The sequence below is a fragment of the Heptranchias perlo genome, unplaced genomic scaffold (genome assembly GCF_035084215.1).
Source record: "Heptranchias perlo isolate sHepPer1 unplaced genomic scaffold, sHepPer1.hap1 HAP1_SCAFFOLD_59, whole genome shotgun sequence".
NCBI lineage: Eukaryota > Metazoa > Chordata > Chondrichthyes > Hexanchiformes > Hexanchidae > Heptranchias > Heptranchias perlo.
The window spans coordinates 4,540,070-4,565,760 of NW_027139612.1; the positions used below are offsets into that span (position 1 = coordinate 4,540,070).

The 25,691-nt window shown below is 45.6% G+C and overlaps 1 protein-coding gene across 1 annotated transcript; it reads right to left on the minus strand.

The window, feature by feature from the left end:
• Nucleotides 1-5,406: 5,406 nt before the first annotated feature.
• Nucleotides 5,407-25,070, minus strand: LOC137316325 (NACHT, LRR and PYD domains-containing protein 3-like). Its single transcript, XM_067980389.1, has 7 exons — nt 25,010-25,070; nt 8,494-10,231; nt 6,852-6,938; nt 6,517-6,687; nt 6,184-6,354; nt 5,871-6,038; nt 5,407-5,699 (listed from the first exon to the last, which is right to left on the minus strand). The coding sequence occupies exons 1-7, from the start codon at nt 25,053-25,055 to the stop codon at nt 5,612-5,614; spliced, it is 2,469 nt and encodes an 822-aa protein (XP_067836490.1). The 5' UTR covers nt 25,056-25,070; the 3' UTR covers nt 5,407-5,611.
• Nucleotides 25,071-25,691: the final 621 nt, after the last annotated feature.

Consider the following 25,691-nt stretch of genomic DNA (forward strand, 5'->3'; position numbering starts at 1 on the left):
ACCCTCTGAAGAGCAGGTACTATTCGGCACTGGATAGAACGAGTGAGCTGAGATAATCTGAAGGGGTTTCACTGTTCATTACCTGGAGCCCTTCAAATGTTACATTGATATCAGGACAAGCGGAAACACTGAGACATTGGGAGTTATCAAGCTTAGAAATACAGCTGATTTTAAATCAGCAAAATTTCACTTCATTAAAGTTGGCAAAAAGGCAACTATCTCTGAACTGTCGCCACCATCTGAAAAACACGGACATTTTACTGATCGGGGAATAATGATCTTGTTCAAAAAATACAAATTACAAATGAATTGAAATCTTTTAAAAATAACGATCTGATATAAAGCATTCTCCAACCAAACAAAAGCACCAAGCATTCCCAGGACATTAAGAGATTACGTGAGTGGGTAAAACTGTGTCAAATGGAGTTCAATGTGGGGAAATGTGAGGTCATCCACTTCGGATCTAAGAAAGATAGTTCAGAGAGTTTTCTAAATGGTGAGGAGCTCGGAACTGTGGATGAGCAGAGAGATTTAGGGGTCCAAGTACAGAAATCATTAAAAGCTAGTGGACAGTTACAAAAGTAATTGAAAAGGCTAATAGAATGTCGGCCTGTATTTCAAGAGGGCTGGAATATAAAGGGGTGGAAGCTATGTTCCAGCTGTACAAAGCTCTGGTTCGAGCCCATCTGGAGGACTGCATTCAGTTCTGGGCACTGACCCTCAGGAAGGATATTTTGGCCTTGGAAGGGCTGCAGTGCAGATTCACCAGAATTTTATCGGGGCGAAAAGGGTTAAATTATGAGGACAGGTTGCATCGTCTGGACTTGTATTCCTCTGAATATAGGAGATTAAGGGGTGATCTAATCGAGGTGTTTAAGATGATTAAAGGAGTTGATAGGGTCGATGGAGAGAAACTATTTTCTCTTGTGGGGAAGTCCAAAACAAGGGGGCATAACCTTAAAATTAGAGCTCGGCCGTTCAGGGGTGATGTCAGGAAGCACTTCTTCACACTAAGGGTAGTGGAAATCTGGAACTCTCTCCCACAAAATTCTGTTGAGGCGGAGGGTCAATACGACATTTCAAAACGGAGACTGATAGAATTTTGTTCGCCAAGGGTATTATGGATTCAGGAACCAAGGAGGGTAGATGGAGTTAAGATACAGTTCAGTCATGATCTATTTGAATAGCGGAACAGGTTCAAGGAGCTGAATTGTGCACTCCTGTTCCTATGTAACAGGCTCGTGGTGCTGAATGACCTCCACCTGTTGCTATGTAACAGCCTTGAGGGGCTGAATGGCCTCCTCCTGTTCCTACCTAATAGGCTCGAGCGGCTGAATGGCCTCGTCCTTTTCCAGTGTAACAGGCTCGAGTGGCTGAATGGCCTTCAGTTCCTGCATCAAGGGCTAATTGGGCTGATTGGCCTCCTCTTCCTGAGTAACAGGCTTGACGGTTTGATTGGCCTACTCTTGTTGCAATCAGACAGGCTTGAGTGGTCGATTGTCCTCCTGTACGCGTGTAACAGGCTTGAGGGGCGAAATGTCCTCGTCCTGTTCCAGTGTCATCGGCTTGAGGGGCTGCATGTCCTCCAGTTCCTGTATAACAGGCTCCAAGGGCTGAAAAGCCTCATCCTGTTCCGACCTAACAGGCTTGAGGGGCTGATTGGCATCATGTTACTGTGTAACAGGCTCAAAGGGCTGAATGGCCTCCTCCCATTCCTGTCCAACAGCCTTGAGGTGCTTTCAGTCATTTCATCCAAGGTGGCTGCTGTATTCGACGTAATTTTGTCCAAGATGACCGTCATACCTCCGGCCATTATGCCCAAGATGGCCACGGTGCTTGGCGCCATTTTGTCCAAGATACCTACCGTACTTGCCGTCATGTGGTCCGTGTGTAAATACAAACATATTTATATATAAATGTTATAAATACAGGTTGTTGTTTTATAGTACTAGTTGTTGTGGTGGTGGTCTAAACATAAAGACTGCTACTCTGGGATCATTCCGAGGTGACTGGGTGCATTCTGTTATCCCTGGGTGCACTCTGGGATCACTCTGGTGTGAATCGTTGCACTCTGGGATCAATGGGTGTACTCTGGATTCACTGTAGGGTCACTGTGGGATCACTGGGGACGCTGTGAGGGGTACTGGCCGCCATTTTGTCCAAGACGGCCGCATTACTTGCCGCCATTTTGTCCAAGATTGTCAACGTATTTGCCGCCTGCTGGCCGTGTGTAAATACACATATATATGTCATATATATATGTATATATGATAAATATCTTTGAAATACAATTTGTGTAGTTGTGGTCTAAATATAAAGACTGCTACTCTGGGATCACTCTGGGGTGACTGAGTGCGCTCTGGAATCCGTGGGCGCACTCTGCGATCAATCTCGGGTGACTGGGTGAATTCTCGGAACACTCTGATGTGATTACATTCACTCTGGGATACTGCGAGCAGTCTGGGATCAGGTTGGGGTGACTGGGTGCACTCTGGGATCACTCTGTGGTGACGAGGTGCGCTCTGGAGTCACTGTGTGTTCACTGGGACATTCTGGGGTCACTGTCATATCACTGTCAACAATCTGCGTGGTAATTTCCGCCATTTTGTCCAAGATGGCTGCCGTACTTGCCGCCATTTTGTCCAAAATGCCACCCTGCTGGCCGTGTGTAAATACATTTATACATAGCAGATATATATATATTATATATTATAACTACAAGTTGTTGTTATTGTAGTAGTTGTTGTGGTGGTGGTCTAAATATAAATCCTGCCACTCTGGGATCACTCTGGGGTGACTGGGTGCACTCTGGGGTCCATAGTGCACTCCGGGATCACTCTGGGGTGACTGGGTGCACTGTGGGATCTCTGGGTGCAGTCTGGGATCACACTGGGGTGATTGAGTCCGCTCTGGTGTCACTGGATCATTGTACGGTCACTGTGGTATCACTGGGGACATTCTGCGCGGTATTTTCCACCATTTTGTCCAAGATGGCTGCCGCACTCGCTACATTTTGCCCAAGATGGCCACCCCACTTGCGGTCGTTTTGTCCAAGAAGGCCGCCTTCGTTGCCGCCATTTTGTGCAGGATGGCCGCCGTATTTTCCGTTGTGTTGTCCAAGCTGCCACCTTGCTGGTCGTGTGTAAATACACATAAATAATATATATTATGTATATAAGTATTTGTTTTTGCACTAGTAGTTGTTGTGGTGGCAGTCTAAATATAAAGACTGCAACTCTGGGATCCCACTGGGGTGCCTATTGCCTCCCCTACAAGGGACCGACAGAATCCTTCCCCAGAGGGGGCCAACCGAGGCCTCCGCCCGAGGGGACCGACCGAGACCTCCCCAAGAGGGGACTGATCGAGGACTCCCGCAGTGGGCACCGACCGATGTCTCCTCAGGAGGGGACCGACCATGGTTTCCCCCATAGAAGACCGACCGAGGCCTCCCCCAGAGGGGACCGACCGGGGCCACCTCCACAGGCTGCACCCAAACAGGTCCCACCTGTTTATTGCCCTGGGGTTTAATTTCCTCTCTGGGACCTGGTTTTGGGGCCTCGGTTTAACATGTTCCTGTTCGATTGTGACCGATGTCCAGAAGTGAATGATGCCTAATATTGCACCCTGAACTGTCCAACATCTCGCAGTTCAGATTGATCAGCTCACCTCACCGACCATTAATTAGGATGGCCACAAGCGACTGAGTGAATGGATTAACGCTTTCTTACCAAATCTTCAAAGGAGAAGTCAGACAGCAAATCATGCACAACAATGTTTTATTAACTTGGAATTCATAATTATCATTATTTAGCCATTGAGTATAACAATAATAATTACATATAAACAGAGCCACCTAACAATGTTAATAATAAATAATTAATAGGCAGATAATTAACACAATGAATAACCAATTGTAAAAGCAGCTGAGAGGATCACCGGAATTCAGCATCAGCTGGATCACTGATTATCACATTATAGGTGAGATCAGTGTCTGACACGGCTGCAGATTGGCGAGACAATTTAACCCCATTCGATCGCCAGCTGAGGCAAGAGATGAGAGCATAAATTCACCTCGGGCATCAGAGCACAACGAGCGATAGCGAATTGGAAGCTCGGTGTCCACTCCGCATGATTTTATTTGCCACAGACTGTTGCTTTCACCGATGAGATGTTAAACCAGGGTTCCCTCTGTCACCTTCAGTGGACGGAACAGATGCAGCAACAATAACACAAGAAGAGATGGGGAGTCCCTGGTGTTCCGATCAACATTGATCCAATGTTGACTCGGTGTCCCACTGCAGCCCAGACTGAGCCCCACCCTGGGACCTTCCTGTCTGCACATTGACCCAGTGTCCCACTGCAGCCCAGACTGAGCCCCACCCTGGGCCCTTCCTGTCTGCACATTGACCCAGTGTCCCACTGCAGCCCAGACTGAGCCCCACCCTGAGCCCTTCCTGTCTGTAATTGATCCAGTGTCCCACTGCAGCCCAGACTGAGACCCACCCTGGGCCCGTCCTGTCTGTACATTGACACAGTGTCCCACTGCAGCCCAGACTGAGCCCCACCCTGGGCCCGTCCTTTCTGTACATTGACCCAGTGTCCCACTGCAGCCCAGACTGATCCCCACCTTGGGCCCTTCCTGTCTGTACATTGACCCAGTGTCCCAGTGCAGCCCAGACTGAGCCCCACCCTGGGCCCTTCCTGTCTGTACATTGACCCAGTGTCCCACTGCAGCCCAGACTGAGCTCCACCCTGGGCCCTTCCTGTCTGTACATTGACCCAGTGTCCCACTGCAGCCCAGACTGAGCCCCACCCTGGGCCCTTCCTGTCTGTACATTGACCCAGTGTCCCACTGCAGCCCAGACTGAGCCCCACGCTGGGCCCTTCCTGTCTGTACATTGATCCAGTGTCCCACTGCAGCCCAGACTGAGCCCCACCCTGGGCCCTTCCTGTCTGTACATTTACCCAGTGTCCCACTCCAGCCCAGACTGAGCCCCACCCTGGGCCCTTCCTGTCTGTACATTGACCCAGTGTCCCACTGCAGCCCAGACTGAGCCCCACCCTGGGCCCTTCCTGTCTGTACATTGACCCAGTGTCCCACTGCAGCCCAGACTGAGCCCCACCCTGGGCCCTTCCTGTCTGTACATTGACCCAGTGTCCCACTGCAGCCCAGACTGAGCCCCACCCTGGGCCCTTCCTGTCTGTACATTGACCCAGTGTCCCACTGCAGCCCAGACTGAGCCCCACCCTGGGCCCTTCCTTTCTGTTCATTGACCCAGTGCCCCATTGGTGACCATCCAGCCCCGGATATCCTGCAGAATCAGCGCTGTGGGACCGGGTGACTGAGTCTCGTGACCCTGTCGCTGGGCCTCTGACGTCACCATCGGAGACGACGCTCGCTCAGCTCGAGCTGGAAACCGTTAAAGGGCCGTTCGGATTTAAACCTGGAGCGCGGCCGGTTAAAGGGGAGGGACAGAGAATCGGCCAAAAATGTTCATGTAATGAGACCAAGAATGGTTAAAAATTGAAATGTTCATATAATGAGACCAGTGATGGTTATAAATTGAAATGTTCATATAATGAGACCAGGAATGGTTATAAATTCAAATGTTCACATTTCCACACTCAGTCCGGGTCTCGTTCCCTGCAGCGACTTCAGCTGATTCCTTCCATTTGGACTGAACCGATTCCCACTCAGCCTGAAACAGATTAAAGATTAAATAGGAAATAAACAGATTGAACAACCGTGTAAATTCCAGGGAGACTGGGGTTAATATTTCAATAATAATTACAGACAAATATTACCCATAAAAGGGACTGAATCATATTGATATTTTATTCATTACATTAAACATTAACACAAAACTCACCCGATCCACTCCAGACTCCTGCGGGTCAGTATGAGGGAGCGGAGAGGGGGGACAGATCGGTCTGTGAAGGAGTTTGATCCGAGGGACAGATCCGTCAGTGACCGGTTTGTACTGAGAGCGGAGACGAGATCCTCGGTACAAGAATCTGTGAGATCGTTACCATACAGACTGGGGATCAGAGAGAGAGGGAAATTACAGGAATCAGGGTAAATTCCCAGTATTTATTTGCATTCTTATTACTTATACTGACATTAATATACCGTGTTCAGCATCCAGTTATTATAAACACAATCTCACACAGTCTGATACTTACCGCATTTCCTGTATTTTACAGTCCGAGTTCCTCAGAGCCGCAGACAGCAGATTCACTCCTGAATCTCCCAGTTTATTATTACTCAGATTCAGAACAGTCAGTGACCGGTTTGCACTGAGAGCGGAGGCGAGAGCCTCGGTGCAAGAATCTGTGAGTCCGTTACCCCATAACCTGGAGATCAGAGAGAGAGAGAGGAGAGAGACGAACAGAGATAACAGGAGTCGAAGTAAATTCCCAGTATTTATTTGTAATATTATTATTTATACTGACATTAATGTACAGTGTTCGACATCCAGTTATTATAAACACAATCTCATACAGTCTGATACTTACCACAGTTTCTGTATTTTACAGTCCGGGTTCCTCAGAGCCGCAGACAGTAGTTTCACCCCTGAATCTCCCAGTTTATTGTTACTCAAGTCCAGAACCGTCAGTGACCCGTTTGCACTGAGAGCGGAGGAGAGATCCTCGGTGCAAGAATCTGTGAGACCGTTGTACCATAACCTGGAGATCAGAGTGAGGAGAGAGAGACAGAGACGAGCAGAGATAACAGGAATCAGAGTAAATTCCCAGTTTTTATTTGTATTATTATTACTTATATTGACATTAATGTACCGTGTTGGACATCCAGTTATTATTAACACAATCTCACACAGTCTGATCCTTACTCCAGTTCCTGCATTTTACAGTCCGGGTTCCTCAGAGCCGCTGACAATAGTTTCACTCCTGAATCTCCCAGTTTATTTCTCCCCAGTCTAAACACAAACAGACAGAGAGTGAGAAACAAACTGAATCCAATCCCCGATCTGATACAAATTTTCACTGATATTACAGGAAACACTGAAAAATCTTCGGGAAATTAATAACCAGATTTCCCTGTCACTGACAATTAATCTTACTCTGCCCAACTCCGCATGTATTCAGGGACTGTCAGGAAATGTATTTAATAAATAAAGTGCTGTCTGTGTGAAGCCATTAAATGTCCCTCAGTCTGTTCTCATTCCCTGATGATCAGAATTACCCTCCTGGAGGTCAGTGACCGTTCCTGTCATGTTTGGGGAAACTTGACTCATTTCTGCTGTTTCTTAAATCCCAGATTTTATGGGAATGCGGCGATTTACCCCGAATTAAATGATAAAGCGGTGATTACCTGTACTTTATGCAGTATTATACTAATCTGCATAATATTTCGGGGTGAGTTATGTTATGAAACGGCGTGAACTGCTGGTGCAAAATCCATCCCACATGATTTTATATAACAAGGAGAGTTTATTCTGTCCAGTTACAAATTTTAAATGTCCCTGTACAAACAGTTTATAGGGAGGGGAGTCTCTCTCTTTATTCCCATTAAACTGGCTCTACATTTATTTCAGGTGAAACGGGCCAGACAGTTTATGGGGAATTTTCTGAAGTTCCCTTCCCGAGCGGGGCCTCATACACCGGGGGCAGATTATGGGAAATTCCTGGTTCACTTCCCCTGGTTAATCCAGGAGCCACTCGCTGTGTGTGAGGCCCCACCGCTGGCCGGTGTGTGTCTGTACTCCTGGGCTAATATCCCACAACCCTGTAGATTTGAACCTTTTTACCAGCAGATTTTAGTTCCAAATCCACTGAAGTGTCGGCCTGAATTAATGAGCGAGGGGCTTGAATCCACGAGCTTCTGACTCAGAGGCACGAGTGCTGCCAGCTGGGTGAAGAGATGGTGGATGTATTGGAGAGTGTGAAAGGCTGGGTCATTGATGAGTTAAGATAACGGACCGACGTCCTGCGGGGAAAGCTCAGCTCGCCCATTGGAGGTTAACTGCCCGAAAGCTGTGTTTTGCACTTTGTCAATGAAAGTTTGGTGTTTCAGCTTCCCTCTCCTATACACGTTGACAGTCCGGTGACTGTCACTTGCCCCCACACCTCGGTAAGAGGGTGGGATGCTCCGACACACAAACTGCTACAGTTAGTGTCGGTCTGCGGGTAAGTAACAGTCAGAGAGAGCCTCTTCAATGGACGCATCTCAGGCAGTGAGAAAAACAGCAATAAATATCATTTATTGCAATTAAATTCTCAGACTCTTTCAGTGACCTGTATTTACTGATCCGATAAAGACTGCAAAATCACGACTTGTTCACAAGGATCCATTTTAGATTCTCCAGTCCTCACGGAATTACTAACCGATCCTCTTATCATTTGTCATATTTGTGTTGAATCTGCTTCTCTCTGGTTTAACTGAACTGTTCGTTTCCCTTCATTACGGAGCAACAATACAATCCATGATTGTTCTACAATTGGCCTAACAGTTAGAGACAAATAAACAGTTACCTCAACACCTGGCATTTATGCAGTGCGGGTCCCAGCCGCTGGAGTCCTTCACACTGAATGGAGCAGTTCCCCAGATCGAGGTGTTTTATTGCATCACAAAGTCCAATGATATGAGACAGCACCGCACAGTCAATCGGGGTCAGTCGCAATCCATGAAATGTAAGTGTTTCCACAGATCCCACTGTGGCCCGAGCCAGTGTTTGATTCTGAGACTCAAACAGGTAGTGGAATGTGTTCAGGAGGTTCCTTTTACCAGTTTCACTCGCTATGTTTCCAATCTGTCCTTCAACCTTCTCCTTCACCCAGTCAATCACTCCGCAGATTGTTTGATGAAGAAATGGACCCAGAAACTCCTCCAGGAGCCGAGCTGACTGTGAGGAGGAGAGACCAACAACAAAACGGACAAATATCTCAAATCTCCCATCTTCCTTGCTGTGGGCTTCACTGAGGAGTTTCCGGATGTCCCCTGGATCTGGAGTCAGGAATTGTGCGAGTGCAGCTACAAACTCCTGGATGGTGAGGTGCGGGAATGTGTAAACCACACTCTGGGCAGAATCATCTCTCTCCAAAAGTTCCATCATGAACCCAGACAGGAACTGGGAAGTTTGCAGATTGTACTTGATCAAATCTCCATTTCTAAACACAATCTTCTTCTCGGAGACTCCAGTGAAGGCCATCTCACCGATCTTCAGCAACACATCCCGGGGGGATTCAATCTCTCGGCCATGGTTTTTCAGAATGTTGTAAATATAGTAGGAATATAGTTGGGTGATGGTCCTGGGAACTCGCTGCTGTTTCCTGTCTCTCTGTGTGAAGAAGGGACCCAGTGACAGACCGAGGATCCAGCAGTAGGAAGGGTTGTAACACATGGTGTACAGGATCTCGTTCTCCTCCACATGTTTGAAAACAGCTGCTGCCACCACCTGATCTTCAAAAAACTTGTTGAAATATTCCTTCCGTTCCTCACCAACAAATCCCAGGATTTCAGCCCAGACACTGATCTCAGCCTTTTCCAATAAATGTAATGCAGTGGGGCGGCTGGTCACTAGCACTGAACATCCTGGGAGCAGCTTGTGCTGTATTAAACTGTACACAATGTCAGACACTTCACACCAGTCTTCAGGATCTGTGCACATGTACTGAGGTTCTGTATTTCTCCGATTATCAGCAAAATCGATACTGTCCTTGAATTCATCTAAACCATCGAATATAAACAGTAACCTCTCTGGGTTCTTCCAGAGCTCTCCCAGAATATTCCCAAAGTAAGGATACAGATCCAGTATCAGATTCCTCAGATTTATTCTGCAGTTAATAGCGTTCAAATCCCGGAATTTAAAACTGAAAACAAATTGAAAGTGTGGGTATATTTTCCCAGTGGCCCAGTCATAAACAATCTTTTGTACCATTGTTGTTTTTCCAATCCCCGCGACTCCGCTCACTGCTGCTGAACTCCCAGATTTGGATTTTCTCCCAGAAAAACTGCTCTGGAACAATTGATCAGTTCGGATTTTTTCAAGTTCTCTCCGGAGATGTTTCTCTCTCCACTCTTCATGGTCTCGGCCTCTTGCCAGCAGTTCATGTTCTACAAGTGTCCGATCTCGAACAGTAGAAATGACCGTTAGCTCAGTGTATAGAGTGACCAGCTGGAAAATCTTAACCTTCTCCTTTATTAGGATCGTGTTCACTCTCAGTGTTTCAGTTTGGACCCGGATTTTTTCCTTGTGTTTCTGTTGAGCATCTTCAATTAGAACAGACACAGAATGGTTATCAATGTTAGTTGTATTGAAATAAAAGCAAATTCTCAATCTCACTTTGCGATTCAGTAAAATGTTGCGAGATTTAATTCCCAGCTTCAATAGAGGTGCAAGCAGGAAATTAAACTCAGTTACTGAAAACCTCGCTTGAAAGTGAATAATGGTGGAGAAAAGTTTCAAATCCTCACTTGATACTAATATTGACTGAGCATGGAGATTTCTATGAACTTGATATTTTCCCTCTGATGCTTAATACTATCAGCCCTGCCCTCGTTACAAATCCAAACGTGATTCTGGTATTCAAAACTTGAGGTTCTAGTGGAATAATTTATGAAACCGTCAGTGGCGCTGACCCTCTGTGGAAATGGGAAATAGGTTATTCTGTGCATTAGGAGAGGGGCAGACTGTGAATGGACAGAAGTTCCACTGTTATTCTATCAGACCTCGGGCAGGTTATCTGGGATATTGTGGGCACTGGGAGAGGGACAGACTGTGAATGGACAGAAGTTCTACTGTCATAGCATCATGTTTTGGTCAGGTTATCTGTGGTATTTTATGTACTAGGAAAGGGACAGTCAGTGAATGGACATAAGTTCCACTGTTATTGTATCAGACCCTGGGCAGGTTAACTGGGATATTGTGGGCACTGGGAGAGGGGCAGACTGTGAATGGACAGAAGTTCCACTGTTATTGTATCAGACCCTGGGCAGGTTAACTGGGATATTGTGGGCACTGGGAGAGGGGCAGACTGTGAATGAACATAAGTTCCACTGTTATTTTATCAGACCTCGGGCAGGTTATCTGGGATATTGTGGGCACTGGGAGAGGGACAGACTGGGAATGGACAGAAGTCCCACTGTTATTGTATCAGACCTCGGGCAGGTTATCTGGGATATTGTGGGCACTGGGAGAGAAACAGACTGTGAATGGACAGAAGTTCAACTGTTAGTGTATCAGGTCCTGGACAGGTTACCTGGGGTATTGTGGGCACTTGTAGTCACTGGAGGAATATTATTGCAAGTGTGAAGCGACGGAGAGGAATAAGACGATGACAGAAGTTAAGTTGCTGTTGATTCAGGACTGGTGCAGGTTATCTGGGGTGTTGTGTGTATTGGGAGAAGGTTAGATTGAATAGGCAGGAGTTAAGTTGCTATTGATTCAGGACTGGTGCAGGTTATCTGGGGTGTTGTGTGTATTGGGAGAAGGTGAGATTGAATAGGCAGGAGTTAAGTTGCTGTTGATTCAGGACTGGTGCAGGTTATCTGGGGTGTTGTGTGTATTGGGAGAAGGTTAGATTGAATAGACAGGAGTTAAGTTGCTATTGATTCAGGACTGGTGCAGGTTATCTGGGGTGTTGTGTGTATTGGGAGAAGGTTAGATTGAATAGGCAGGAGTTAAGTTGCTATTGATTCAGGACTGGTGCAGGTTATCTGGGGTGTTGTGTGTATTGGGAGAAGGTTAGATTGAATAGGCAGGAGTTAAGTTGCTGTTGATTCAGGACTGGTGCAGGTTATCTGGGGTGTTGTGTGTATTGGGAGAAGATTAGATTGAATAGGCAGGAGTCAAGTTGCTGTTGATTCAGGACTGGTGCAGGTTATCTGGGGTGTTGTGTGTATTGGGAGAAGATTAGATTGAATAGGCAGGAGTTAAGTTGCTGTTGATTCAGGACTGGTGCAGGTTATCTGGGGTGTTGTGTGTATTGGGAGAAGGTTAGATTGAATAGGCAGGAGTAAAGTTGCTGTTGATTCAGGACTGGTGCAGGTTATCTGGGGTGTTGTGTGTATTGGGAGAAGGTTAGATTGAATAGGCAGGAGTTAAGTTGCTATTGATTCAGGACTGGTGCAGGTTATCTGGGGTGTTGTGTGTATTGGGAGAAGGTTAGATTGAATAGGCAGGAGTGAAGTTGCTATTGATTCAGGACTGGTGCAGGTTATCTGGGGTGTTGTGTGTATTGGGAGAAGGTTAGATTGAATAGACAGGAGTTAAGTTGCTATTGATTCAGGACTGGTGCAGGTTATCTGGGGTGTTGTGTGTATTGGGAGAAGGTTAGATTGAATAGGCAGGAGTTAAGTTGCTGTTGATTCAGGACTGGTGCAGGTTATCTGGGGTGTTGTGTGTATTGGGAGAAGATTAGATTGAATAGGCAGGAGTTAAGTTGCTGTTGATTCACGACTGGTGCAGGTTATCTGGGGTGTTGTGTGTATTGGGAGAAGATTAGATTGAATAGGCAGGAGTTAAGTTGCTGTTGATTCAGGACTGGTGCAGGTTATCTGGGGTGTTGTGTGTATTGGGAGAAGGTTAGATTGAATAGACAGGAGTTAAGTTGCTATTGATTCAGGACTGGTGCAGGTTATCTGGGGTGTTGTGTGTATTGGGAGAAGGTTAGATTGAATAGGCAGGAGTTAAGTTGCTATTGATTCAGGACTGGTGCAGGTTATCTGGGGTGTTGTGTGTATTGGGAGAAGGTTAGATTGAATAGGCAGGAGTTAAGTTGCTATTGATTCAGGACTGGTGCAGGTTATCTGGGGTGTTGTGTGTATTGGGAGAAGGTTAGATTGAATAGGCAGGAGTTAAGTTGCTATTGATTCAGGACTGGTGCAGGTTATCTGGGGTGTTGTGTGTATTGGGAGAAGGTTAGATTGAATAGGCAGGAGTTAAGTTGCTGTTGATTCAGGACTGGTGCAGGTTATCTGGGGTGTTGTGTGTATTGGGAGAAGATTAGATTGAATAGGCAGGAGTTAAGTTGCTGTTGATTCAGGACTGGTGCAGGTTATCTGGGGTGTTGTGTGTATTGGGAGAAGATTAGATTGAATAGGCAGGAGTTAAGTTGCTGTTGATTCAGGACTGGTGCAGGTTATCTGGGGTGTTGTGTATATTGGGAGAAGGTTAGATTGAATAGGCAGGAGTTAAGTTGCTGTTGATTCAGGACTGGTGCAGGTTATCTGGGGTGTAGTGTGTATTGGGAGAAGGTTAGATTGAATAGGCAGGAGTTAAGTCGCTATTGATTCAGGACTGGTGCAGGTTATCTGGGGTGTTGTGTGTATTGGGAGAAGGTTAGATTGAATAGACAGGAGTTAAGTTGCTATTGATTCAGGACTGGTGCAGGTTATCTGGGGTGTTGTGTGTATTGGGAGAAGGTTAGATTGAATAGGCAGGAGTTAAGTTGCTGTTGATTCAGGACTGGTGCAGGTTATCTGGGGTGTTGTGTGTATTGGGAGAAGATTAGATTGAATAGGCAGGAGTTAAGTTGCTGTTGATTCAGGACTGGTGCAGGTTATCTGGGGTGTTGTGTGTATTGGGAGAAGGTTAGATTGAATAGACAGGAGTTAAGTTGCTATTGATTCAGGACTGGTGCAGGTTACCTGGGGTGTTGTGTGTATTGGGAGAAGGTTAGATTGAATAGGCAGGAGTTAAGTTGCTATTGATTCAGGACTGGTGCAGGTTATCTGGGGTGTTGTGTGTATTGGGAGAAGGTTAGATTGAATAGGCAGGAGTTAAGTTGCTGTTGATTCAGGACTGGTGCAGGTTATCTGGGGTGTTGTGTGTATTGGGAGATTAGATTGAATAGGCAGGAGTTAAGTTGCTGTTGATTCAGGACTGGTGCAGGTTATCTGGGGTATTGTGTGTATTGGGAGAAGATTAGATTGAATAGGCAGGAGTTAAGTTGCTGTTGATTCAGGACTGGTGCAGGTTATCTGGGGTGTTGTGTATATTGGGAGAAGGTTAGATTGAATAGGCAGCAGTTAAGTTGCTGTTGATTCAGGACTGGTGCAGGTTATCTGGGGTGTAGTGTGTATTGGGAGAAGGTTAGATTGAATAGGCAGGAGTTAAGTTGCTATTGATTCAGGACTGGTGCAGGTTATCTGGGGTGTTGTGTGTATTGGGAGAAGGTTAGATTGAATAGGCAGGAGTTAAGTTGCTATTGATTCAGGACTGGTGCAGGTTATCTGGGGTGTTCTGTGTATTGGGAGAAGGTTAGATTGAATAGACAGGAGTTAAGTTGCTATTGATTCAGGACTGGTGCAGGTTATCTGGGGTGTTGTGTGTATTGGGAGAAGGTTAGATTGAATAGGCAGGAGTTAAGTTGCTGTTGATTCAGGACTGGTGCAGGTTATCTGGGGTGTTGTGTGTATTGGGAGAAGATTAGATTGAATAGGCAGGAGATAAGATGCTGTTGATTCAGGACTGGTGCAGGTTATCTGGGGTGTTGTGTGTATTGGGAGAAGGTTAGATTGAATAGGCAGGAGTTAAGATGCTGTTGATTCAGGACTGGTGCAGGTTATCTGGGGTGTTGTGTGTATTGGGAGAAGGTTAGATTGAATAGACAGGAGTTAAGTTGCTATTGATTCAGGACTGGTGCAGGTTACCTGGGGTGTTGTGTGTATTGGGAGAAGGTTAGATTGAATAGGCAGGAGTTAAGTTGCTATTGATTCAGGACTGGTGCAGGTTATCTGGGGTGTTGTGTGTATTGGGAGAAGGTTAGATTGAATAGGCAGGAGTTAAGTTGCTGTTGATTCAGGACTGGTGCAGGTTATCTGGGGTGTTGTGTGTATTGGGAGATTAGATTGAATAGGCAGGAGTTAAGTTGCTGTTGATTCAGGACTGGTGCAGGTTATCTGGGGTATTGTGTGTATTGGGAGAAGATTAGATTGAATAGGCAGGAGTTAAGTTGCTGTTGATTCAGGACTGGTGCAGGTTATCTGGGGTGTTGTGTATATTGGGAGAAGGTTAGATTGAATAGGCAGCAGTTAAGTTGCTGTTGATTCAGGACTGGTGCAGGTTATCTGGGGTGTAGTGTGTATTGGGAGAAGGTTAGATTGAATAGGCAGGAGTTAAGTTGCTATTGATTCAGGACTGGTGCAGGTTATCTGGGGTGTTGTGTGTATTGGGAGAAGGTTAGATTGAATAGGCAGGAGTTAAGTTGCTATTGATTCAGGACTGGTGCAGGTTATCTGGGGTGTTGTGTGTATTGGGAGAAGGTTAGATTGAATAGACAGGAGTTAAGTTGCTATTGATTCAGGACTGGTGCAGGTTATCTGGGGTGTTGTGTGTATTGGGAGAAGGTTAGATTGAATAGGCAGGAGTTAAGTTGCTGTTGATTCAGGACTGGTGCAGGTTATCTGGGGTGTTGTGTGTATTGGGAGAAGATTAGATTGAATAGGCAGGAGGTAAGATGCTGTTGATTCAGGACTGGTGCAGGTTATCTGGGGTGTTGTGTGTATTGGGAGAAGGTTAGATTGAATAGGCAGGAGTTAAGATGCTGTTGTTTCAGGACTGGTGCAGGTTATCTGGGGTGTTGTGTGTATTGGGAGAAGGTTAGGTTGAATAGGCAGGAGTTAAGTTGCTGTTGATTCAGGACTGGTGCAGGTTATCTGGGGTGTTGTGTGTATTGGGAGAAGGTTAGATTGAATAGGCAGGAGTTAAGTTGCTGTTGATTCAGGACTGGTGCAGGTTATCTGGGGTGTTGTGTGTATTGGGAGAAGATTAGATTGAATAGGCAGGAGTTAAGTTGCTGTTGATTCAGGACTGGTGCAGGTTATCTGGGGTGTTGTGTGTATTGAGAGAAGATTAGATTGAATTGGCAGGAGTTAAGTTGCTGTTGATTCAGGACTGGTGCAGGTTATCTGGGGTGTTGTGTGTATTGGGAGAAGGTTAGATTGAATAGACAGGAGTTAAGTTGCTATTGATTCAGGACTGGTGCAGGTTATCTGGGGTGTTGTGTGTATTGGGAGAAGGTTAGATTGAATAGGCAGGAGTTAAGTTGCTATTGATTCAGGACTGGTGCAGGTTATCTGGGGTGTTGTGTGTATTGGGAGAAGGTTAGATTGAATAGGCAGGAGTTAAGTTGCTGTTGATTCAGGACTGGTGCAGGTTATCTGGGGTGTTGTGTGTATTGGGAGAAGGTTAGATTGAATAGGCAGGAGTTAAGATGCTGTTGATTCAGGACTGGTGCAGGTTATCTGGGGTGTTGTGTGTATTGGGAGAAGGTTAGATTGAATAGACAGGAGTTAAGTTGCTGTTGATTCAGGACTGGTGCAGGTTATCTGGGGTGTTGTGTGTATTGGGAGAAGGTTAGATTGAATAGGCAGGAGTTAAGTTGCTGTTGATTCAGGACTGGTGCAGGTTATCTGGGGTGTTGTGTTTATTGGGAGAAGATTAGATTGAATAGGCAGGAGTTAAGTTCCTGTTGATTCAGGACTGGTGCAGGTTATCTGGGGTGTTGTGTGTATTGGGAGAAGATTAGATTGAATAGGCAGGAGTTAAGTTGCTATTGATTCAGGACTGGTGCAGGTTATCTGGGGTGTTGTGTGTATTGGGAGAAGGTTAGATTGAATAGGCAGGAGTAAAGTTGCTGTTGATTCAGGACTGGTGCAGGTTATCTGGGGTGTTGTGTGTATTGGGAGAAGGTTAGATTGAATAGGCAGGAGTTAAGTTGCTATTGATTCAGGACTGGTGCAGGTTATCTGGGGTGTTGTGTGTATTGGGAGAAGGTTAGATTGAATAGGCAGGAGTTAAGTTGCTGTTGATTCAGGACTGGTGCAGGTTATCTGGGGTGTTGTGTGTATTGGGAGAAGGTTAGATTGAATAGGCAGGAGTTAAGTTGCTGTTGATTCAGGACTGGTGCAGGTTATCTGGGGTGTTGTGTGTATTGGGAGAAGGTTAGATTGAATAGGCAGGAGTTAAGTTGCTGTTGATTCAGGACTGGTGCAGGTTATCTGGGGTGTTGTGTGTATTGGGAGAAGGTTAGATTGAATAGGCAGGAGTTAAGTTGCTGTTGATTCAGGACTGGTGCAGGTTATCTGGGGTGTTGTGTGTATTGGGAGAAGGTTAGATTGAATAGGCAGGAGTTAAGTTGCTATTGATTCAGGACTGGTGCAGGTTATCTGGGGTGTTGTGTGTATTGGGAGAAGGTTAGATTGAATAGGCAGGAGTAAAGTTGCTGTTGATTCAGGACTGGTGCAGGTTATCTGGGGTGTTGTGTGTATTGGGAGAAGGTTAGATTGAATAGGCAGGAGTTAAGTTGCTATTGATTCAGGACTGGTGCAGGTTATCTGGGGTGTTGTGTGTATTGGGAGAAGGTTGGATTGAATAGGCAGGAGTTAAGTTGCTGTTGATTCAGGACTGGTGCAGGTTATCTGGGGTGTTGTGTGTATTGGGAGAAGGTTAGATTGAATAGGCAGGAGTTAAGTTGCTGTTGATTCAGGACTGGTGCAGGTTATCTGGGGTGTTGTGTGTATTGGGAGAAGGTTAGATTGAATAGGCAGGAGTTAAGTTGCTGTTGATTCAGGACTGGTGCAGGTTATCTGGGGTGTTGTGTGTATTGGGAGAAGGTTAGATTGAATAGGCAGGAGTTAAGTTGCTGTTGATTCAGTACTGGTGCAGGTTATCTGGGGTGTTGTGTGTATTGGGAGAAGGTTAGATTGAATAGGCAGGAGTTAAGTTGCTGTTGATTCAGGACTGGTGCAGGTTATCTGGGGTGTTGTGTGTATTGGGAGAAGGTTAGATTGAATAGGCAGGAGTTAAGTTGCTGTTGATTCAGGACTGGTGCAGGTTATCTGGGGTGTTGTGTGTATTGGGAGAAGATTAGATTGAATAGGCAGGAGTTAAGTTCCTGTTGATTCAGGACTGGTGCAGGTTATCTGGGGTGTTGTGTGTATTGGGAGAAGATTAGATTGAATAGGCAGGAGTTAAGTTGCTATTGATTCAGGACTGGTGCAGGTTATCTGGGGTGTTGTGTGTATTGGGAGAAGGTTAGATTGAATAGGCAGGAGTAAAGTTGCTGTTGATTCAGGACTGGTGCAGGTTATCTGGGGTGTTGTGTGTATTGGGAGAAGGTTAGATTGAATAGGCAGGAGTTAAGTTGCTATTGATTCAGGACTGGTGCAGGTTATCTGGGGTGTTGTGTGTATTGGGAGAAGGTTAGATTGAATAGGCAGGAGTTAAGTTGCTGTTGATTCAGGACTGGTGCAGGTTATCTGGGGTGTTGTGTGTATTGGGAGAAGGTTAGATTGAATAGGCAGGAGTTAAGTTGCTGTTGATTCAGGACTGGTGCAGGTTATCTGGGGTGTTGTGTGTATTGGGAGAAGGTTAGATTGAATAGGCAGGAGTTAAGTTGCTGTTGATTCAGGACTGGTGCAGGTTATCTGGGGTGTTGTGTGTATTGGGAGAAGGTTAGATTGAATAGGCAGGAGTTAAGTTGCTGTTGATTCAGGACTGGTGCAGGTTATCTGGGGTGTTGTGTGTATTGGGAGAAGGTTAGATTGAATAGACAGGAGTTAAGTTGCTGTTGATTCAGGACTGGTGCAGGTTATCTGGGGTGTTGTGTGTATTGGGAGAAGGTTAGATTGAATAGGCAGGAGTTAAGTTGCTGTTGATTCAGGACTGGTGCAGGTTATCTGGGGTGTTGTGTGTATTGGGAGAAGATTAGATTGAATAGGCAGGAGTTAAGTTCCTGTTGATTCAGGACTGGTGCAGGTTATCTGGGGTGTTGTGTGTATTGGGAGAAGATTAGATTGAATAGGCAGGAGTTAAGTTGCTATTGATTCAGGACTGGTGCAGGTTATCTGGGGTGTTGTGTGTATTGGGAGAAGGTTAGATTGAATAGGCAGGAGTAAAGTTGCTGTTGATTCAGGACTGGTGCAGGTTATCTGGGGTGTTGTGTGTATTGGGAGAAGGTTAGATTGAATAGGCAGGAGTTAAGTTGCTATTGATTCAGGACTGGTGCAGGTTATCTGGGGTGTTGTGTGTATTGGGAGAAGGTTAGATTGAATAGGCAGGAGTTAAGTTGCTGTTGATTCAGGACTGGTGCAGGTTATCTGGGGTGTTGTGTGTATTGGGAGAAGGTTAGATTGAATAGGCAGGAGTTAAGTTGCTGTTGATTCAGGACTGGTGCAGGTTATCTGGGGTGTTGTGTGTATTGGGAGAAGGTTAGATTGAATAGGCAGGAGTTAAGTTGCTGTTGATTCAGGACTGGTGCAGGTTATCTGGGGTGTTGTGTGTATTGGGAGAAGGTTAGATTGAATAGGCAGGAGTTAAGTTGCTGTTGATTCAGGACTGGTGCAGGTTATCTGGGGTGTTGTGTGTATTGGGAGAAGGTTAGATTGAATAGGCAGGAGTTAAGTTGCTGTTGATTCAGGACTGGTGCAGGTTATCTGGGGTGTTGTGTGTATTGGGAGAAGGTTAGATTGAATAGGCAGGAGTTAAGTTGCTGTTGATTCAGCACTCGGGCAGGTTATCTGGGGTGTTGTGTGTATTGGGAGAAGATTAGATTGAATAGGCAGGAGTTAAGTTGCTGTTGATTCAGGACTCGGGCAGGTTATCTGGGGTATTACATACATTTCTATAATCACTTTTTCACAGGTAACGATTACTGCCATTCTGTAGGTACAGAGGAGAATCAGAATGATGATGTAAGGTATTCGGACTTTAGGTTGAGGGAGTGGTGAGAGGGTTTCGTGTATTTTGTTTGGGCAAGCGAATTCGGGATTGAAATGTTTCAATGGAATTCCCAACATTAGTAAGAACATAAGAAATAGAAGCAGGTGTAGGCCATACGGCCCCTCGAGCCTCCGCCGCCATTCATTAAGGTCATGGCTGATCTACCTTAAATCCACTTGCCCACCCTGTCCACATATACATTGATTCCCTTCGTGTCCAAAAATCTATCGATCTGATTCTTGAATATACTCAACAGAAACAGGAAACAGGCTCACAATCAACAAAATAATTAATAACAGAGAAGGGAAGTCAGGGTAATTGTCTAATCCAAAGGGCCAGAGATCCTGGCAAGGACACAAAAGGGGCAGAGTCAGTGGGGTCAAGAGATAATTGAACGTGATTTTGTGGATACACTGAGAGGAGGGGTCGTTGGGGTCATCTCTCTGAAAGGGACAGGCTTATTTGGGCCAAATGGCTTTTTCCTGTCTCTAATCATTCTCCAGTTATATTGTGTTTCAGAAATTGCGAACATTTTTTCAGCCGTTTGCACCTACATTGAATGTGCTTTTATAACAGTCCTGTCATATCACCGATTAGAATTAATAATACACATACTGCCCACATCACTCAGTGTAATGTTAGAGCAGACAACATTCACATTTCTTTTCAAATGTTTTCCCAGTAATTATATTCCGTTGTTTCATTTTGGTTTGAACTTCATACAATGCAGTTTTGGGAAATTAGATTGGGTCTAAAACACCTCTGAGTTAAAGGACAATTTTTTGAGTGGAATAAGTTCTCTCTTTCACTGCCATTAGGAAGCGAGCCGATAACTTCCGAATCACCTTGAACATTGTCTTTCCCTCACATTTCTCAACGGATTAATGATCCTTCGTGTGAAAATCCGCACATCATCTCAGATCAGATCGAACACTTTGACGTCTGTGAAATTATAACATTTTTAACCTTTCGCATTTCTCACCTCGTTCCCAACAGGTGATTGAGAGCAGATTTTTGGGGGCGCAGTTAAACTGTGACTTCTGGCTAAGAGCACTCCTCATTAATTCTGAGCCCAAAGCATCGGTGGGGCATATTGGAGTTGTGTGCGGGGATTCACCGTATATCAGGATCGTGCTTAGTGCACATGGCAATTCACAGTGTATCAGGATCCTGCCAGTTGTGTACGAGGATTCACAGTGTATCAGGATCCTGCCAGGTGTGTATGGGGATTCACAGTTTATCAGGATCCTGCCAGGTGTGCAAGGGGCTTCACAGTTTATCAGGATCCTGCAAGGTGTGTGTGGGGATTCACAGTGAATCAGAATCCTGCCAGGTGTGTATGGCAATCCACAGTGTATCAGGATACTGCCAGGTGTGTAGGGAATTCACAGTGTATCAGGATCCTACCAGTTGTGTACGAGGAATCACAGTGTATCAGGATCCTGCCAGGTGTGTATGGGGATTCACAGTGTATCAGGATCCTGCCAGGTGTGTATGGGGATTCACAGTGTATCAGGATCCTGCCAGGTGTGTATGGGGATTCACAGTGTATCAGGTTACTGCCAGGTGTGTATGGGGATTAACAGTGTATCAGGATCCTGCCAGGTGTGTATAGGGATTCACAGTGTATCAGGATACTGCCAGGTGTGTATGGGGATTCACAGTGTATCAGGATCCTGCAAGGTGTGTATGGGGATTGACAGTGTTTCAGTATACTGCCAGGTGTGTATCGTTTTTCACAGTGTATCGGGATCCTGCTACTTGTCTATGAGGATTCACAGAGTATCAGGATCCTGCCAGATGTGTATGGGGATTCACAGGCTATCACTATCCGGCCAGGTGTGTAAGGGTTTTCACAGTGTAACAAGATCCTGCCATTTGTGTATGAGGATTCACAGTGCATTACGATCCTGCCAGGTGTGTATGAGGATTCACAGTGCATCAGCATCCTGCGAGGTGTATATGGGGTTTTAAGGTAGACCAGGACCTTGCCAGGTGTGTATGGGAATTCACGGTGTACCAGGATCCTGCCAGGTGTGTATGGGGATTCACAGTGTATCAGGATCCTGCCAGGTGTCCATGTGGATCACAGTGTATCATGAACCTGCCTGGTGGTGTATGGGGTTTCTCAGTTTGTTGGGATCCTTCGAGATGTGTATGGGGGTAAACAGTGTAACAGGGTGCTGTCAGTTGTGTATGATGATTCACGGTGCATAAGCATCCTGTCGGGTGTGTGAGGGGATTCACAGTGTATCAGGATCCTGCTAGGCGTGTATAGGGTTTGACAATGTATCAGGATCCTGCCAGGTGTGTATGGGGATTCACAATGTATCAGGACCCTGTCTGGTGGTGCATGGGGTATCACAGTGTATCAGATTTCCGCGAGATGTTTACGGGGATAAACAGTGGATCAGGATATGGTCAGGTGTGTATGGGGATTCAGAGTTTATTCGGATCCTGCCAGATGTGTCTGGGGACGCAGTGTATCGGGACACTGCCAGATGTGTTCGGATATTCACGGTGGATCAACATCCTGCCCGGTATGAATGGGGATTCAAAGCGTATCAGGATGCTGCCAGGTGTGTATGGAGATTCACAGTGTATCGGGATCTGCCAAGTGTTTATGTGGTTTCGCATTGAACAAGGATCCCGCCAGGTGTGTACGGGGAATCGCAGTCTTTAAGGATCCTGCCTGATGTTGATGGGGATTCACAGTGTATCAGGATTCTACCTGATGGTGTATGGGGTTTCACAGTTTATTGGGATCCTGCGAGATGTGTCAGGGGATATGGAGTGTATCAGGTTCGTGCGAGTTGTGTATGGGGATACAAAGTGTATCAGGATGCTGTCAGGTGTGCATAGGGATTCAAAGTGTACCGGGATCCTGCCAGGTGTGTATGGGAATTCACGGTGCATCAGGATCCTGCCAGGTGTGTATTGGCATTCACAGTGAATCAGGATCCAGCCTGGTGGTATAGGGGGTATCACAGTGTATGAGGAACCTGCGAGATGAGTACCGGGATACACAGTGCATCAGGATGCTGTCAGGTCTGTATCGGGTTTCAGAGGGTATTCGGATCCTGCCAGGTGATCAGGTGTGCACGTGGATTTACAGTGTTGCATGATCCTGCCAGCTGTTTATTGGGATTGAAAGTAGACAAGGATCTTGCCGGTTGTGTATCGGGATTCACAGTGTATCAGGATCCTGCCAGGTGTGTATGGGAATTCAAAGTGTATCAGGATACTGCCAGGTTTGTATGGGGATTCACAGTGTTCCAACGTCCGGCCTGGTGTGTGTGGGGATTCACAGTGTATCAGGATCCTGCCAAGTTTGTATTAGGACACACAGTGTATCAGGATGCTGTCAGGTGTGTATGGGGTTTGACAGTGTATCTTCATCCTACCAGGTGTGTATGGGGATTTACAGTGTATCAGGATCCTGCCAGGTGTGTTTGGGGATTTAGAGTATATCAGGATCCTGCCAAGTGTGTATGGGGATTTGCAACATATCAGGATTCTGCCAGGTGTGTATGGGGATTTAGAGTGTATCAGGAGCCTGCCAGGTGTGTATGGGGATTTAACAAGTGATCGCAATCAGCAGCTTGATTAAGTGATAAAATGCAATCTCCGCATATTTACAGGATGTGTCAAAAATCTTATCAATTGTAACTTGAATCTACGCAGAATAGTTGAGTGTTGATGTCGAATCCAAACGAGGTTCATTTCTGTTCCCTCCACCCTTTGAACTTCTGATTGCCAGGTTCTGACAATCTCTAAACAAACAATTACCTGAAGATTGGAGGGTAGCAAATGTTGTGCCTTTGTTTATGAAGGGCGGCAGGGAAAAGCCTGGGAACTACAGACCAGTGAGCCTGACATCTGTAGTGGGTAAGTTGTTAGAGGGTATTCTGAGGGACAGGATCTACAGGCATTTGGAGAGGCAGGGACTAATTAGGAACAGTCAGCATGGTTTTGTGAGAGGAAAATCATGTCTCACGAATTTGATTGAGTTTTTTGAAGGGGTAACCAAGAAGATAGATGAGGGCTGTGCAGTAGACGTGGTCTACATGGACTTCAGCAAAGCATTTGACAAGGTACCGCAGGGTAGGTTGTTACATAAGGTTAAATCTCATGGGATCCAAGGTGAGGTAGCCAATTGGAAACAAAATTGGCTTGACGACAGAAGACAGAGGATGGTTGTCGAGTGTTGTTTTTCAAACTGGATGCCTGTGTCCAGCGGTGTGCCTCAGGGATCGGTGCTGGGTCCGCTGTTATTTGTTATTTATATTAATGATTTGGATGAGAATTTAGGAGGCATGGTTAGTAAGTTTGCAGATGACACCAAGATTGGTGGCATTGTGGACAGTGAAGAAGGTTATCTAGGATTGCAACGGGATCTTGATAAATTGGGCCAGTGGGCCGATGAATGGCAGATGGAGTTTAATTTAGATAAATGTGAGGTGATGCATTTTGGTAGATCGAATCGGGCCAGGACCTACTCCGTTAATGGTAGGGCGTTGGGGAGAGTTATAGAAGAAAGAGATCTAGGAGTACAGATTCATAGCTCCTTGAAAGTGGAGTCACAGGTGGATAGGGTGGTGAAGAAGGCATTCAGCATGCTTGGTTTCATTGGTCAGAACATTGAATGCAGGAGTTGGGATGTCTTGTTGAAGTTGTACAGGGCATTGGTGAGGCCACATTTGGAGTACTGTGTACAGTTCTGGTCACCCTATTATAGAAAGGATATTATTAAACTAGAAAGAGTGCAGAAAAGATTTACTAGGATGCTACCGGGACTTGATGGTTTGACTTACAGGGAGAGGTTAGACAGACTGGGACTTTATTCCCTGGAGAGTAGGAGGTTAAGGGGTGATCTTATAGAAGTCTATAAAATAATGAGGGGCATAGATAAGGTCGATAGTCAAAATCTTTTCCCAAAGGTAGGGGAGTCTATAACGAGGGGGCACAGATTTAAGGTGAGAGGGGAGAGATACAAAAGGATCCAGAGGGGCAATTTTTTCACTCAAAGGGTGGTGAGTGTCTGGAACGAGCTGACAGAGGCAGTAGTAGAGGCGGGTACAATTTTGTCTTTTAAAAAGCATTTGGACAGTTACATGGGGAAGATGGGTATCGAGGGATATGGGCCAAGTGCAGGCAATTGGGACTAGCTTAGTGGTATAAACTGGGCGACATGGACATGTTGGGCCGAAGGGCCTGTTTCCATGTTGTAACTTCTATGATTCTATGATTCTATGAATTACAGTCAAACATTCTGATTCTCAGAAGTGAAATAAACGGTTTAAAATCTCCATTTCATCACTTACCTTTCAGGTGACTGGATATTTCAGATAAACCTCGTCCGATGTTCATATAATCAAATGGATCAGGACCTGTTTAAATCAATGAGCTTTCATGAAATCAGATCTGTGTAATATTATAGTAAATTCTGCAGTGTTTCAATCTGAAATTGAATTCAGTGTGTGATTTTACCGTACCAAGTTCCTGCATCTCTTTCAGTATTTTGTCCAACTTTGGTACCACATGGTGCATTTTCACAAAGGATTCCCACATCACCCTTCGGGCCCGAGAGCCTTTCTCCATCACCAGATTTAGGAGAAGTTTGGAACTGTCTGCCCTGTTTCCCTTCTCCACGAGATCAACGACTTTCTGTAAAGAATAATAATAAATATATTGGTCTCTCCTTTTCCCACTCCCAATAAAAATGATTCCCTTTTGTTTTCAGTCCACACAAGAGTTATACCTGAACCGTTCCCCTGTCCTTTGTACAGACACTGTCCGATCCACTGGGTATTTTCACCTCTTCGTAACATTGTTTCAGATTCACTGTAATTTTAGTTTTATCCATTTCTTTATTATTTGACCTGTTTCTATTTTGTAACATTCTATGATTCTGAGATTTGATACCCTGCTAGTTCAGTGATGTTTAAATAATCCAAACTCATTCTGTGTCCCTCCCACTTACCCGATGTTCCTGTCCACTGAAAT